General features: G+C 29.4%; 1 protein-coding gene across 1 annotated transcript; it reads left to right on the plus strand.

Annotated features, from left to right (window-relative positions):
- The first annotated feature begins 3,015 nt into the window (after nucleotides 1-3,015).
- Nucleotides 3,016-3,847, plus strand: LOC135961553 (uncharacterized). The gene is made up of 2 exons (XM_065513058.1): nucleotides 3,016-3,088; nucleotides 3,150-3,847. The coding sequence occupies exons 1-2, from the start codon at nucleotides 3,016-3,018 to the stop codon at nucleotides 3,845-3,847; spliced, it is 771 nt and encodes a 256-aa protein (XP_065369130.1).
- Nucleotides 3,848-14,808: the final 10,961 nt, after the last annotated feature.

The raw sequence follows: 14,808 nt of genomic DNA on the forward strand, positions 1-14,808 counted from the left end.
TTTTGAATTTTTGGTGCATATTTTACTATTTTTATATGTATTTAGTTTTTTACATATGGGCAAATCCTGCGTGACGAAAATTTCATTCGTACACGTTTTCATATTTAAATATGAAATTTTTTTTTAATGATAGAGAATTCTAATATAGTAACTTATTTGCATGAACAAACATTTGCCGTTTTCATAAAAAGCTGAGAATATTTTGTGACGCACGTTACGTGACGCTCGTTACAAATTATCCAGATGCTTGAAAATTATCTCCTTTTCTGTGAGAAGTTGTGAAAAATTCCATTCAAAGTGAAATTACTCAAAATTAATTTGTATTTAAATTGAATGGTCAAAAATAAAGCTGTCAATCAAAGCTGTCTTGTTAACACTTAAGCAATGATAAAAACACATTAAAAAATTTATTTTTTTTTGTATAAAATTAAGATATTTGAGCTAGTGTTGGATTTGGTAATCATTTTTGTATGAATGACCATAGAAATATATTTTGTTTATATATAAAATATAAAAAACATATCTAGTCTAATATTACAATTAAAAATTTCAAGTTTGATTAATTTAAAATTTTTTTGTTGGTAGACGTTTCTGGGACTAGCCGATATTTAAAAAAAACTTTTTTACAAAATTTTTCCTATCAACATATTTTTCAGAAAAAAAAATGTTTGCTTAATCTTTATCTTAAAATATACACAAATCTTGTAGTGTCTAAATATCGCCCCCTAATAAAACAATAGTGTATAATTGAGTTTAAAATTGTTGTGTTAGTAGACATCTAGAACAAAAGTAATATTGCAATTGATCTTTTGACCCTCTTTGTGCAAGTAGAATTTCACCAAATTTTGACCACATATAGAATCAGTTATGTAGATTCTTATTATGCAATAAAATAATGGTGTATATGCTTATACACTATTGTTTTATTGAGGGGACGATATGTAAAAATCGTTATAGAAATTTCTAGGAAAATACGAATATGAATTTCAGTAGCGACCTCCAATAATATGTCAAATGTTATTTATTTTTTTTTTCAATTTGAAGCTATATTGGAAAAAACTAATCATTCGATAGTTTTTTTTTTTTAAATATTAGATTTAAATTTTAACAATAACTCTATATAACATTGGATAATGTGTACATTAACAAAAGATCTATAAATGTTTGGAATCTACAGCAAAGCACAAATTTAATTTTTTTTTTATTTATTTCTTGAAAACTGCAATTTTATAGATTTCGTTATTTTTCGGCTTTTGCAACATATTTACATAAAGCACATTTTTAGACAATATTTCCGGTTTCCCAGGTAATGACTGATTTATAAGCCGTTGTGGTAATTGCTTTCAGTGGCACCACCGCGGTGCACCGTGTTAAAATAATGATTTAAAATGTTATTTTGTAAGTAGTGAAGTCAGTCGGAATTTTAGCATTTTAACTCATTAATTCGTAATGAAAATTTTAGTTGAGATGCAAATTTATTTCAAAATATTGCACTCATTTTCTAAGTTGTGATAAATGAATGTAAACTGTTCAGTTACTCATTCAAACATACAAAAACAGATGCACAGTTTGGTGAAAAATATTCTATTCTATTGTTGTTAAATCAACCACAGTTGGTGGGATGAGGCAAATAATTTTTATTAAGTTGTAATTGACAATTTGGGCGTTTATGCCAACAGCCAATAATAATTTATATTTTGTTTTTTAATTACAACACCAACATTTATACTTCACTATGGTAGTGTGAACAATTAAAAATAATAACAATAATCATACAAATAATTAAAAAAAACAACCACAGAAATAAAACCATGAATTTTCAAATACAAAGTACATGACAGACACGATGATGATGATGGTGTTTGTGATGTTAAAACCAAAAGATTAACAAACAAATATTAAAAATTATCACAGGTAATAAAAGCTTATGATGGTGTGTGAGAGGTTTGTGTGTATGTATGTAAAATGTGACAGACAGAAACAACGTACGTCGTAGTTAGACACATGTATCAAATCCACTTTAATTTCCGTTTTCCGCTTGATGTGTCAACACAAAAACACACAATCCTATGTGAGTACAAGGACTAGTACAAATAAGTTAACGACAACAAGGATGAATGGAATATTTTTTGTTTATTTCGAGACGTGTTTTCACTTGTGGAATTTATATAAATAAATTGTGGCATTTGACGGCAGTGTCTTGTGCGGATCATCACAGTTCTTATGTTGTTTGCAGTATTAATTCAAATACATGCCCGTATGTTAACGAGCTGTCAAATTATGAAACACTAAATATTAAAATGCATGTATTGAAGTAGTCGCAAATAATCAATAATGTCGCATATTATGACATGTATTTATTAAATACGAAATAAACGAACAATATTTGATGACTCAGTGTCAGCAGGCTTTCTAATGACCACACACTAAACCGTTTTCATGATTTCTATATAAAATAAATCGTTTAGCAAATCAATCCACAAAATACTTAATAGAAAAACGATAATGTGTTGAGTATTTATGGTAATATGCAAATATTTTGACCTCTCTGAGTTGATTTTAAACATTTTGAAGTTCATTAAAGTCATAAAATACCACAGAAATGTGTGTGAGAGTTTATGTTCAACGCCCTGAGGTTGTCAATAATTTAAAAACGCAAACACAAGAGATAGAACGAGAGAACGAGCGACCAGACGAATGAAGGTGGAACACAAGAAACTGAAAATACTTTCATCGATTTGAAAAACCTGACCTGACTGACTGACTGACATAGACATCACTTTATAAATGATGAGATTCGTTTTTTGTGTTGTTGGTGTTGGTTTGAATTAATTAAAATTTATAGACATTTTTTGTTAATAAAAGCAGATGACGATCCAATATAAATTTCAGTTTGAATACTTGACATCTCACGTACGAGAGCTGGCATTTCTTTTTGGCCATTACGCAAAATACTTTGGCCCTACTTCTACTTCTGATTTAGGAGGATCTCCTCACCATTAGGAATAAATGAAAATGGAATTAAAGTCCATACTACGTTTAACTGTTATTCTAACAGTATTTGCTGCTGCAACGCTAAATGTCAATGGTAAGTGCTGGTAAAGCAAACTTTAATCGGTGTTAACTATATGAATATTTCTCATTATAAGCTGCTAGACGTGTGGTACTACGCCCATTATCCGCCAAGGAAGTTATAAAAATTCTTAAGACAGCTGGCCGTGAAGATGCCATACCAGAGGGTCGCGTGGTTACTCAAGGACTGGCTGCAATGACCGGTTTCGCTTTGGGCTTGACCAAAGGCATTGGCGGTACTATACTCTTTGACTTGGCTTCATCAAATGCTACCTCGCAGTTCATCAACAACTTCAATTACACTGCTATGATGGGCGATTTCCAGGGTATTAATATGACCGCTTTAACGCATATGTTTCCATGGGGTTCAGCTAATAATTCAAGTGGTATCAGGTACAAAACAACAGAGATCTGCTTTAACACTCGCATCGAAGATCCCGTCGTTGAGGAGGTGGCAAGGCAGGCACCTGCCACATCACCTGCTGACACTACTCCTACCGTATCCGATTCTCCAGCTACTGACGACGCCGCAACAGATGGGACAGGTACCGATACTGCTGACGCAAATGATACTGGGACCGGTGTTGCCGACGACACTGCAACCAACACTAACACTAACACTGGAACTGGTACGTCTATTGACACAGGCACTGAGACCAATACCAAAACGAACACGGTCACCCAAACTAGTACTGGTGACGGTCAGACATGTATAGTTTTGCAAAAGCCCATAGTGCGTAAACGACGTTCGTCGCATCGCAAACGCCGACGTTGATAGTGGCACAACATTTTTATAGTTTGTATTTTATAAATTCTATATGTAAAAATTTAAGTTATTTATTTATTTTATTTATTATTCTACCGTTTAATAAAAATTTGCAATAATCTTATTATAAAAACAGGCTAACTTTTGTTTGAGTCTTAGCAATTCTGCAATCTCATAGTTAAACCTTTTTAAAAATATAATTTTAGATCATAAATCAACCATTTAAGTGCTGATTTCAAAAACAAATCTTTCGCGCCCTTGTATTTTGATGTACAACACTATAGTGTGGTGGGTAACACCATTTTGTAGTCTAACACCCACCTTAAAGTATACCAATCGACTCAGAATCACTTTATAAGTTGTATATACAAATAAACACATCATGTATGATAGTCCATGGTATATGACTATGGACCAGAGTATGAAAACAAACAAAACATTTCGCAAACGTTTGCAAAATGTACAAAACAAATCAAAATTTTTATATTGTACTAGCTGACCCGGTGCGGTTGTAAATGTCTAATTTCATATTTCTGGGTCCATTATTATAGAAAATGCAAAATGTGTTCCTAATTTTAAATTTTTATGTTTATTATTATAAAATATTCAAAAAGTACCATTGCAATAAGGAAATAGTACCATTGATTATCACTTTTAAATTCGCATTCACTAAACCATAACCCGTCAAGCTTGAATTTTAGATTTGTATATCATTTCCTATATTATCAACTAATTTTGTTTCTATAATACTTAAGTTTTAATAAATTATCACAAAACCGAAACCGATCGGTTTTTAATTTTTTAAAACCGAAACCGCGGTTTTGAAATTCTTCGATTTTTTGGAAAGTCTAGGTCCATTATTATAGGAAATTCAATAAAAGTACCATTAGAATATATAAAAAGTACCAAAAATCCCCCACTTGTGGTTTCCCACTCACTCGGGTCCATATAAGCTTAATTTCATGGCTTTAGGTTCATTGGTGTAGAAATTACAAAAAGTACCATTCGAATAAAGAAAAAGTACCAAAAAGTCTCCCCTAGAATTCTAACTCACTTAGGACCATGTATGCTTAATTTCATGTTTTTTAAGTCCATTGCTATAGAAAATTAAAAAAAAGTACAATTCGAATAAACAAAAGGTACCATGAGGTATCCGCTTGAATTTTCAATCACTTAGGACCATATACGCTTAATTTCATATTTCTAGGTCCATTATGTTATAGAAAATTCAAAAAGTACCATTAGAATATAGAAAAAGTACCAAAAAGCACCCACTTGTAGTTACTCACCCACTCGGGTCCGTATAACCTTTATTTAATGTTTCTAGGTTCATTGGTGAAGAAATTACAAAAAGTACCATTTGAATAAAGAATAAGTACCAAAAATTCTCCCCCTAGACTTCTCACTCACTTAGGACCATATACATATGTTTAATTTCGTGTTTCTAAGTCCATTGTTATAGAAAATTCAAAAAAGTACCATTATAATATAGAAAAAGTACTAAAAAGTATACACTTGCGGATTCCCACTCACTCTGGTCCATATAACCTTTATTTTATATTTCAAGGTTCATTGATGAAGAAATTACAAAAAGTACCATTCGAATAAAGAAAAAGTACCAAAAAGTCTCCCCTAGAATTCTAACTCACTTAGGACCATGTATGCTTAATTTCATGTTTTTAAGTCCATTGCTATAGAAAATTAAAAAAAGTACCATTAGAATAAACAAAAGGTACCATGAGGTATCCGCTTGAATTTTCAATCACTTAGGACCATATACGCTTAGTTTCATATTTAGGTCCATTATATTATAGAAAATTCAAAAAGTACCATTAGAATATAGAAAAAGTACCAAAAACAACCCACTTGTAGTTTCCCACTCACTCGGTTCCATATAAGCTTTACTTCATGTTTCTAGGTTCATTGGTGAAGAAATTACAAAAAGTACCAATCGAATAAAGAAAAAGTACAACAAAGTCTCCCCATAGAATTCTCACTTACTTAGGACCATATATGCTTAATTTCATGTTTCTATGTTCATTGTTATAGAAAATTCAAAAAAGTACTATTAGAATAAACAAAAAGTACCAAAAAGTCTCCCCCTAGAATTCTCACTCACTTAGGACCATATATGCTTAACTTCATATTTCTATGTCCATTATTACAGAAAATTCAAAAAGTACCATTCGAATATAGAAAAAGTACCAAAAAGCAGTCACTTGTAGATTCCCACTCACTCCGGTCTTAATTTCATGTTTTTAGGTTCATTGGTGAAGAAATTACAAAAAGTACCATTCGAATAAAGAAAAAGTACCAAAAAGTCTCCCCCTAGAATTCTCACTCACTTAGGACCATATATGCTTAATTTCATGTCTCTAAGTCCATTGTTATAGAAAATTCAAAAAAGTACCATTAGAATATAGAAAAAGCACCAAAAAGCCCACACTTGTGGTTTCCCACTCACTCGGTTCCATATAAGCTTTATTTAATGTTTCTAGGTTCATTGGTGAAGAAATTACAAAAAGTACCAATCGAATAAAGAAAAAGTACCAAAAAGTCTCCCCCTAGAATTATCACTTACTTAGGACCATATATGCTTAATTTCATGTTTCTAAGTCCATAGTTATAGAAAATTCAAAAAGTACCATTAGAATAAAGAAAAAGTACCAAAAAGTCTCCCCCTAGAATTCTCACTCACTTATGACCATATATGCTTAATTTCATGTTTCTAAGTCCATAGTTATAGAAAATTCAAAAAAGTACCATTAGAATATAGAAAAAGTACCAAAAAACCCACACTTGTGGTTTTCCAGTCACTCGGTTTATATATAAGCTTTATTTCATGTTTCTAGGTTCATTGGTGAAGAAATTACAAAAAGTACCATTCCAATAAAGAAAAAGTACCAAAAAGTCCCCCGCTAGAATCTCACTCACTTAGGACCATATATGTTTAATTTCATGTTTCTAAGTCCATTATTATAGAAATTTCAAAAAAGTACCATTAGATGAACAAAAAAGTACCTATAGTTCAGTTCACACATTTTGGTACCTAAATATTATCCCCTATTCCTAACACTAACTTCACTCAAATAAATATCAGCTAACTTTAATGTCGATAACTGAAATAATTTAAAATTTTAAAAAAGTACCATTAGGAGAAAAGTACCAATTTCCCTTTTCTTACTTGAACACCCCTCAAGTTTGAAATTTAAAAATATTCCATTTTGCCAAAATTGTTTATGCTATAGGCATGTATCAAAATATTAAAATCTGTGTTAATGTGCCCAAGAATAAATATGTTTTAAAAAAAGTACCAAACTGTTTACCCGGATTTGGCCCAATATACACCTTGGTACTCGAGTTGCAAATAACACGCTGTTAGTTAATTTTTGTATGAATCCAGGAACCAACGTTAAAAAAATTATCAAAATTGGCTTAATAATTTCAAATATAATGTATTTTCCTGATTTTATCCCCTTTTTGGTACCTTTTTTATCCCCATTGAGGTGGTACAATTTCATTCAAATAAATTTCTGTAACGTGGTGGGAGCTGATAATAAAATATTCGTATGTCTATGTCAAATTATAGAAAAACATATTTTATGAAAAAGTACCAAAAATTAACACAATTTTTATCCCTTAAAGGTTCGAATTTCCAAAAAGTACCAAACTTATATTTTTTATTTTTTGTTAATTAAAGAATACGATTTAAAATTTGTTTCTATGTTTATTGGTTTAAAAGATACATAGGGTGCAAAAAAAGTACCAAAATACAGTTTTTACCCGTTTTCTCCCCTAAAAGTTTCGAATTTCCAAAAAGTACGAAACACCTGTCAGCTTATTTTTTAAATGGAGTAACATGCTATTTTAAGTTTTTTTGTATCATTATTAGTTTTGAAGATATAAGGTTACCGAATTTACCCGTTTTTACCCTTTTTTACCCCCTAAACGTTCGAATTTCCAAAAATCCCTTCTTATCGGATCGTTTTGGAGAGGGAGGAACCCACAGTTAAAATTTCGTGATTCTAGCTTCAGCCGTTTGGGCTGTGCGATGATGAATCAGTCAGTCAGTCAGTCAGTCAGTAACGTTACTCTTTTATATATATAGATTGTACATGAGCAAAAACAAAACAAAAACTTTTCAAGTGACAAAGAGAGAAAACGATTTAGCTTTTCACTCATCTGCATTATTTAATTTACCGTTACAATCGTACATTTGAGTACAAAACAGATAGAGAAACGTATTTTTTATTTGTTTTGTTTTTTTTTGTAATGTGTTCTCTATTATAATGAGTAAATCAATTACCAAACGTTTTTTATCAGAATGTTTCAATATTGTTCTTACTCTTTTCTTTTCTAGCTGTGTACGTTTATAATATTATTAATATAAACTTTATATTAATGTACAGTTTGCGCTCATGAGCAAAAACAATGCAAAACAAAATGGGACAATCATTCTCATTGTTTTTGTTTGGATTTTGTTTTATTCACTGCAAAGAACAAAACAAAACGATATCAAACGTTTCGATTTGTTTATTTCCGTACAAGCTCCTTTAGAAAATTACTTTAAAGAGCATCAAACTCTTAAAAATAATAATATCCACAAATATAGAAAGAAATCACACTATCTAATTTCATGGCGATCGGTCCATAATTGGTCATAGCTCCTAAATAACGTCCACTTCCGAGAATTTCTTTAACGAGCATACAACTCTTAAAAATTATGGTATGCAAATAAAATTCTGCAAAAAAAGCCCAATTCCGAAAATTATCTCTTTTTTTACTTGTTTTATATATTAAATTTGAGGTCGTATACTGATCTGCACTATCGATCCAAACCCGATACTCAAAATAATTGGTTTACAAAATAAAACTAAAGGATTTACAATATATTTATTTTACTTTATTTTATTACACTTTAAAATAATAATTATTTGAGCTTAGTTAAGTTTATAAATAATAATAATTTTCACATGGATTTATTACAAATAGTCCCTTAAAATAAATGAATAGAAAAAAAAATAAATATATTTTTCCAATTTTTCTTTATAAACTCGCTCATCCAAGTAAGTGCGTTTGTGTGTGTTTATGTGAGTGTATGCATGTGTGAGTGAATGGAGATGGGTTTGATTTCATGATTATATTTAGATTTAACTTTACGATTAATTTCACAGTAAAATTATACTTAATGATTGAATTCCATACGCTTGGTTGCACTCATTTCACTTCGAATTCTAAATGAAACACGTTCTCGTATCAAGACATAAGTACTGAGGAAAAACACAAAACTTTACCTCAAATACACTATTTTTCTACACACAACAACATTTTTTATTATGTAGACATGTGTGTATTCATGTGTTTATGTGAACTTCTGTGTTTTTGACTTAGATTGGAACAAATGAGGAGCCGCAGAACAAAAGGTACTTTTTCACATCTTATCAAAAATTGGTTTTTCGGTATTTTTATAAAATTTGGGTTGAAATCTTCTAGTCAGCAAAATTTTTATAATTTTTTTACTAAGTAAATGGGTTCTAAAAAAAATTTATACTTAATAAAACGTACAACACTAGTATAAAACGAAAAAAAAATTATTTAATTTCAATGTGTAATTTGTGTATAAAGTGGTTGACAAAACAATGGAACAAAATTAAAAAAAATATTCACTATTTCGCTACTGACAAAACAATGGAAACTTTTAAACTTCAGCAAGAAAGAAGTGTAAAACGAAAATAATATTTAAAAGAACGATGTAAAAAGCATGTTGTTTACTGTTATTTTATTTTTAAATTCTGGTAATTTTTCACAAAACATGGCTAAAGTTAAGATTTGTGAAGACTTAAAAAATAAAATAACGATTTTAAAGCTGGTTTAAAACAAAAAAGTATCTGTGACAAATATTCAATAAATAAATCAGCAGTTTCAAAAATTATAAAGAAATTTCTTGGGATCGGTTCTGTAAAAACTGAACATTTAGGTGGAAGTCCTCGTAAGACTACTCCTAGACAAGATAATTTAATAGCGAGAGAGTTCAAGAAATTCCCAAAAATAACTCTTCGAGAGGTTGTCGCAGGGCAAATGAGGCTGATCTTGGTTACTATCGTCCTGTGAAAAAACCATTTCTAAAAAGAACCGTTCTGCTCGTCTACAATTTTCCAGGGATCATTTAAACTGGTCGATACAAAATGGAATACTGTCCTCTTTTCCGACGAATCCAAATGCAATTTAAGAGGCAGTAATGGGAGAACATTTGTAAGACGACGAAAGAGAAAAATATTAGATCCAAAGTACATAAGACTGTAAAGTTTTGCGGTGGCAATATTATGGTATGGGGAAGTTTTTCAGGGTTAAGGTATTGGTCCAATTCATATTATAAAAGATATCATGACAGGTATAGGATACAGACCCATATTAAACGATGTTATGTATCCATACGCTGAGGAAAATATGCTCCTAGTTTGGAGATTCCAACACGACAACGACCCGAAACACACCTCTAGGGTTGTAACCGAGTGGTTACAATCCAACGAAGTACGTGTTTTGAAATGGCCTGCCCAATCGCCAGTTCTCAATCCCATAGAAAATCTATTGGAAATAGTAGATCGTAAAATAAGGACCCAAAATTACACCAGGAAGGAAGATTTATCGGAGGCGGTTATAAGGGAATTGCAAAATATTTCAAAGGAGACCATTGACTCTTTAATTGGTTCAATGCATCGTCGATGTGTAGCAGTTATAAAAAATAAGGGATACCCAACAAAATATGGAGATATTGCAAAGTTTAGACCATATTTGTTAAAATAATACCTAAGTTTCCATTGTTGGGTCAATGCCGTAATAAAGAAATCTTTTAATTTTGTTTTCTTATTTTTAGAATTTAATTAATTATGTCCTTTGTTTTTTTTTTTGTTAAATTAAGTTACTAAAAGTATAGAAATAAAATACTACAACAATGTTAAAATTTTTTAAAAATTTATTTCAGATTTTAGGCCACTAATGAAATATTTGGAAAAGTTTCCATTGTTTTGTCAACCACTGTATATTAGATCAGGATTCAAAAAAACATTCATTTAAAATATTATCGTTAAAAAAACGCATAAAAATATACTTTTTAATTTTGTTTTTAACAAAACGTACTTTTTTTCTTTATTTTTTAACAAAAGGTTATTTTTCCGATATTAAAATGGTTTTATATCAAACATCCTTAACAATTAATGTGGTGACTTATGGCAGTTAGATGTATCTATTGATAAGTAAGAAGCTTGTTACCATTTCCAGGTTCATGCAGTTTTTTAAGTGGTCGAAATAAATAAAACTCATTTTCCCAAAAATTTTAAATGTGTGAAAAAGTAAAATAGGTATGTTCAAATTAAAAGAAGTAGTGGTACCCAATATTTATAAAACTTAGTTCAATTTGATAGTCTAGAAATTTTAAATCCAATCGATATTCTAATGGTACGTACAACGGAAAGCAAAAATTAAAACACAATGAAAATGTTCATGATATGTTTCTATTATGATTTTGATTTTATTTTACATTGATCAAAATACAAAGTGGTTAAGATTAAAAAAAGTATATGGAATTAAAAAGCAGTTATATTGGCGATGATTTTATAACATAATTTTTGTTATTAAAATATTTTTAATTTTGTAAAAGTGAAAAGATGAAAAAAATTTTGAAATACATCATATTTTTAGTTACAAATTTCTTAACTGAGTTCACTCCTATTTTTATGAACACAACTGCACATATGAGTTTTTGAGTGTTTTGTTAATCTGTCATATTCCTAAGAATTTGCCCATATATTTTAATATAAATACATAATTCTTTAAGTGGCGCAAGCCAATATAGAAAAGATCAAACACAATACAAATTATAACACCAAATATGCAGTTACGAGTAAAAAAAATATGCTGAAAAGAGCAAAATATGCTCTAAAAAAATTCTTAAAAAACAATATGATCTTGTTGCCCTCAATCTGTGATTACTCATATTTTATACCAAAAATTAATACTAAAAATCTCAAATATGTATTTTAAATCGTTAATAAATTTGTAAATATGTACTGCGATTTTAGACAAAATAGGCTCAATATTTTATACCACAAATAAAAACTCAAATATCTTGTATACAAATTCGGGTAAACAATTTGGTACTTTTTTAAAATATTATTACACAGAGAAAACAAAAACAAATTTCAAAAATTTTTGAAATATTGTGTTTGCTTTCCATATAAATATCACTTTGGTGACGTGATTTACAAAATTAGGGCCTTAATAAGTCTTACTGGTTACGAAGTTTACATTTGACATACAAAAATTGGTTTAACTTTGCAGAAATAATTGATCTAAGTTATTTTTTTTAATAAGGTGCGTAAATATATATAAAAAAATACTTTAAAATTATGGTCCATGAATTGGTTATTTAAGGGCAACATGGTTCTGAAACATTTATTGATTGCACCAATATATACATATGTACATGTATATTTAGTAGGGTATTCAATCGATTAATTCCGGTCGATTTACTGTTCGAATAATTCAATTATTATTTGTTATTCAATTTTCAAATAACAAATAAACCGATTAATTTGTATCGATTAACCGAAATTTGTTCTTTTTAACTTTATATAGAAATATAGTTTTAAACACACATAATTTATTTCTCAACTCGTAAACATTCCCTTCTAGCAATAGTTTTTTGAAGCATAGTACGAAAACTGACACTAAGGAATTTGCAAATGACCCTTTTTGCTAGAATGTTCTATGATGAACTTTGTCCTAATGAGTCAGAGAACGATATGGTAATAGGCGAAACTGAAGACATTAATGAAACGAGTCTTTTATCACAGCTTAAAGAAACTATTAAAGTATTCCAAAAATGCAAAAAGGACTCATATGGTATGATGGAGAATTTCATAAAACTAAAAAATTAACTGAGAAACTGAATATTCTTTATCATGACTTACTATTGATTTCTCCATCATCTACAATCAGTGAGCGAGTTTTTTCAATTCAAATTTTATTAAAACTAAAAATAAATCGTTTAAACAGAAATCATTTAAATTATATTCTTTCTTTAAACGATTATTTCAGAAAATGTCCCTAAAATCATAAAAAAAACTCACATGATTATTTATTGTTTTGTTGAAATGTTATGTTTTGTTTTGTTTGTTTTTTATGTTTTTGTTCTTTTTATTAACAAAATGCTTATTTATATAAGTACACAAAATTCTTCTTTTTTTTTCTTTTCAATTTAAAATTAAAATGGAAATTATTCGGTTAATGGAATAATTTAAAATTAACCAATTATTAACCGATTAAATCTAAACCTCGATTAATTATTTGCTTGATTAACTAATTAAATCAGAAACCCGATTAATTGAATACCCTAATATTTAGTGTATATTGTATGCATACAGTGATGTCAAAAATAATAAGGACACTAATATGGCATAACAATATGTGACGATAAATTAAGTAAAATGAGAGAATTGCCGATTAATAACTGTACTTAGTTTTAGGTAATTTTTATTGCGTTTTTATTAAATCGTTGTTTTTATTTTGTTTATTTTAATAAATTAAACTTAAAATACAGATTCACCCTGTGAAAAAATAAGGACACTTCATGTTATCTGCAAACTAGTAATAAAAAAAAGTGAGTTGGCAAACCCTTGTGAGAAAGTGTTTATTTTCGGAAGCTCCGTATAATCAAATTTCATAAATTAATTTTGTCGGTTTATAATTTATCTTAATTTTTAAATACTTTATAAAACACTAAACAAACAAAACAATATTTGTATAAAGTGAAATATGGCTCCAACGAGTAGAAGAAGTATAAAAATTAATAAATTAATTTGTGCACAATGCAAAACAGAAATAGATGAGCAAAAAGAAGAAAACATCGCTTGTGACAAATGCAACAAAGTTTTTCATTCTCAATGTACTAAACTGGATAAGCGCCAATTTAATTGGTTATTGGAGAATGAGAGTGAGGAATTTAAATGTCATCTTTGCGAAGGAGGAGACAATGCAACAATTAAAGAAGAGTTGTCACTTATTAAAAATAAACTAAATCAGCTGGATCAGCTGACACATATTCATGAATCGATAACTTTTCTATCGAAACAATATGATGACATTTTAAAAGGAATGAATGGATGAAAGGATGAAAAGAAAGAAATCTAAAGATAAATTTATGGCCGTTAAACCAATTTTGAAAGAAGATGATGGTGAAAAAAAAGTCTTTGTAAATGATCTCCTTAGCAGGGAAAGATTATCATTGCTCAAATATGCAAAAAATTTAAAAACAGTTGGGTTTGCATCCGTTTTTCCAAATCATGGGCGTATTTTTGCCAGAAGAAGTGCTATATCTCAACCCCGTTTGATAAGAAATGAGGATGATGTTGATGAAATTTTACTTGAAGCCAGTACAAATAAACCGAGGATGCGAAGATCTATGAATAAAACAACTGCAACAGACTTGGTTAGCACTGATGATGAAGGGAAAGTTGATTTCATGTCACCTGTTAACAAATAATACCTATATAGCAAACAAACAAAAAAAAAACATTTTTATTTATTTATTTACTGTAACCATTTAAATAGTGTTACAAAATTTTTAACAATATTATAGTCACAGTAACTATTTACATGATTCTGGTAACCATAATATGGTTAATTTACGATTCACATGATTGTATCAACCATATATATGGTTACAGTAAACAAATATATGTATGTTTGTGGCAACCATATTTATGATGAATAATTTTATCATAATATGTTGTTCTCAGATTATGATAAGCTTTAAGCCGAGAGCAACATAATATGATAAGTCCTTCATCATATGAATGGTTGTCACAAACATATATTTGTTTACAGCAACCATATATATGGTTGACACAATCATGTGAATCTTAAATTAACCATATTATGGTTACCACAATCATGTAAATGGTTACTGTGAC

This window comes from Calliphora vicina, chromosome 5 (genome assembly GCF_958450345.1).
Source record: "Calliphora vicina chromosome 5, idCalVici1.1, whole genome shotgun sequence".
Taxonomy (NCBI): Eukaryota; Metazoa; Arthropoda; class Insecta; order Diptera; family Calliphoridae; genus Calliphora; species Calliphora vicina.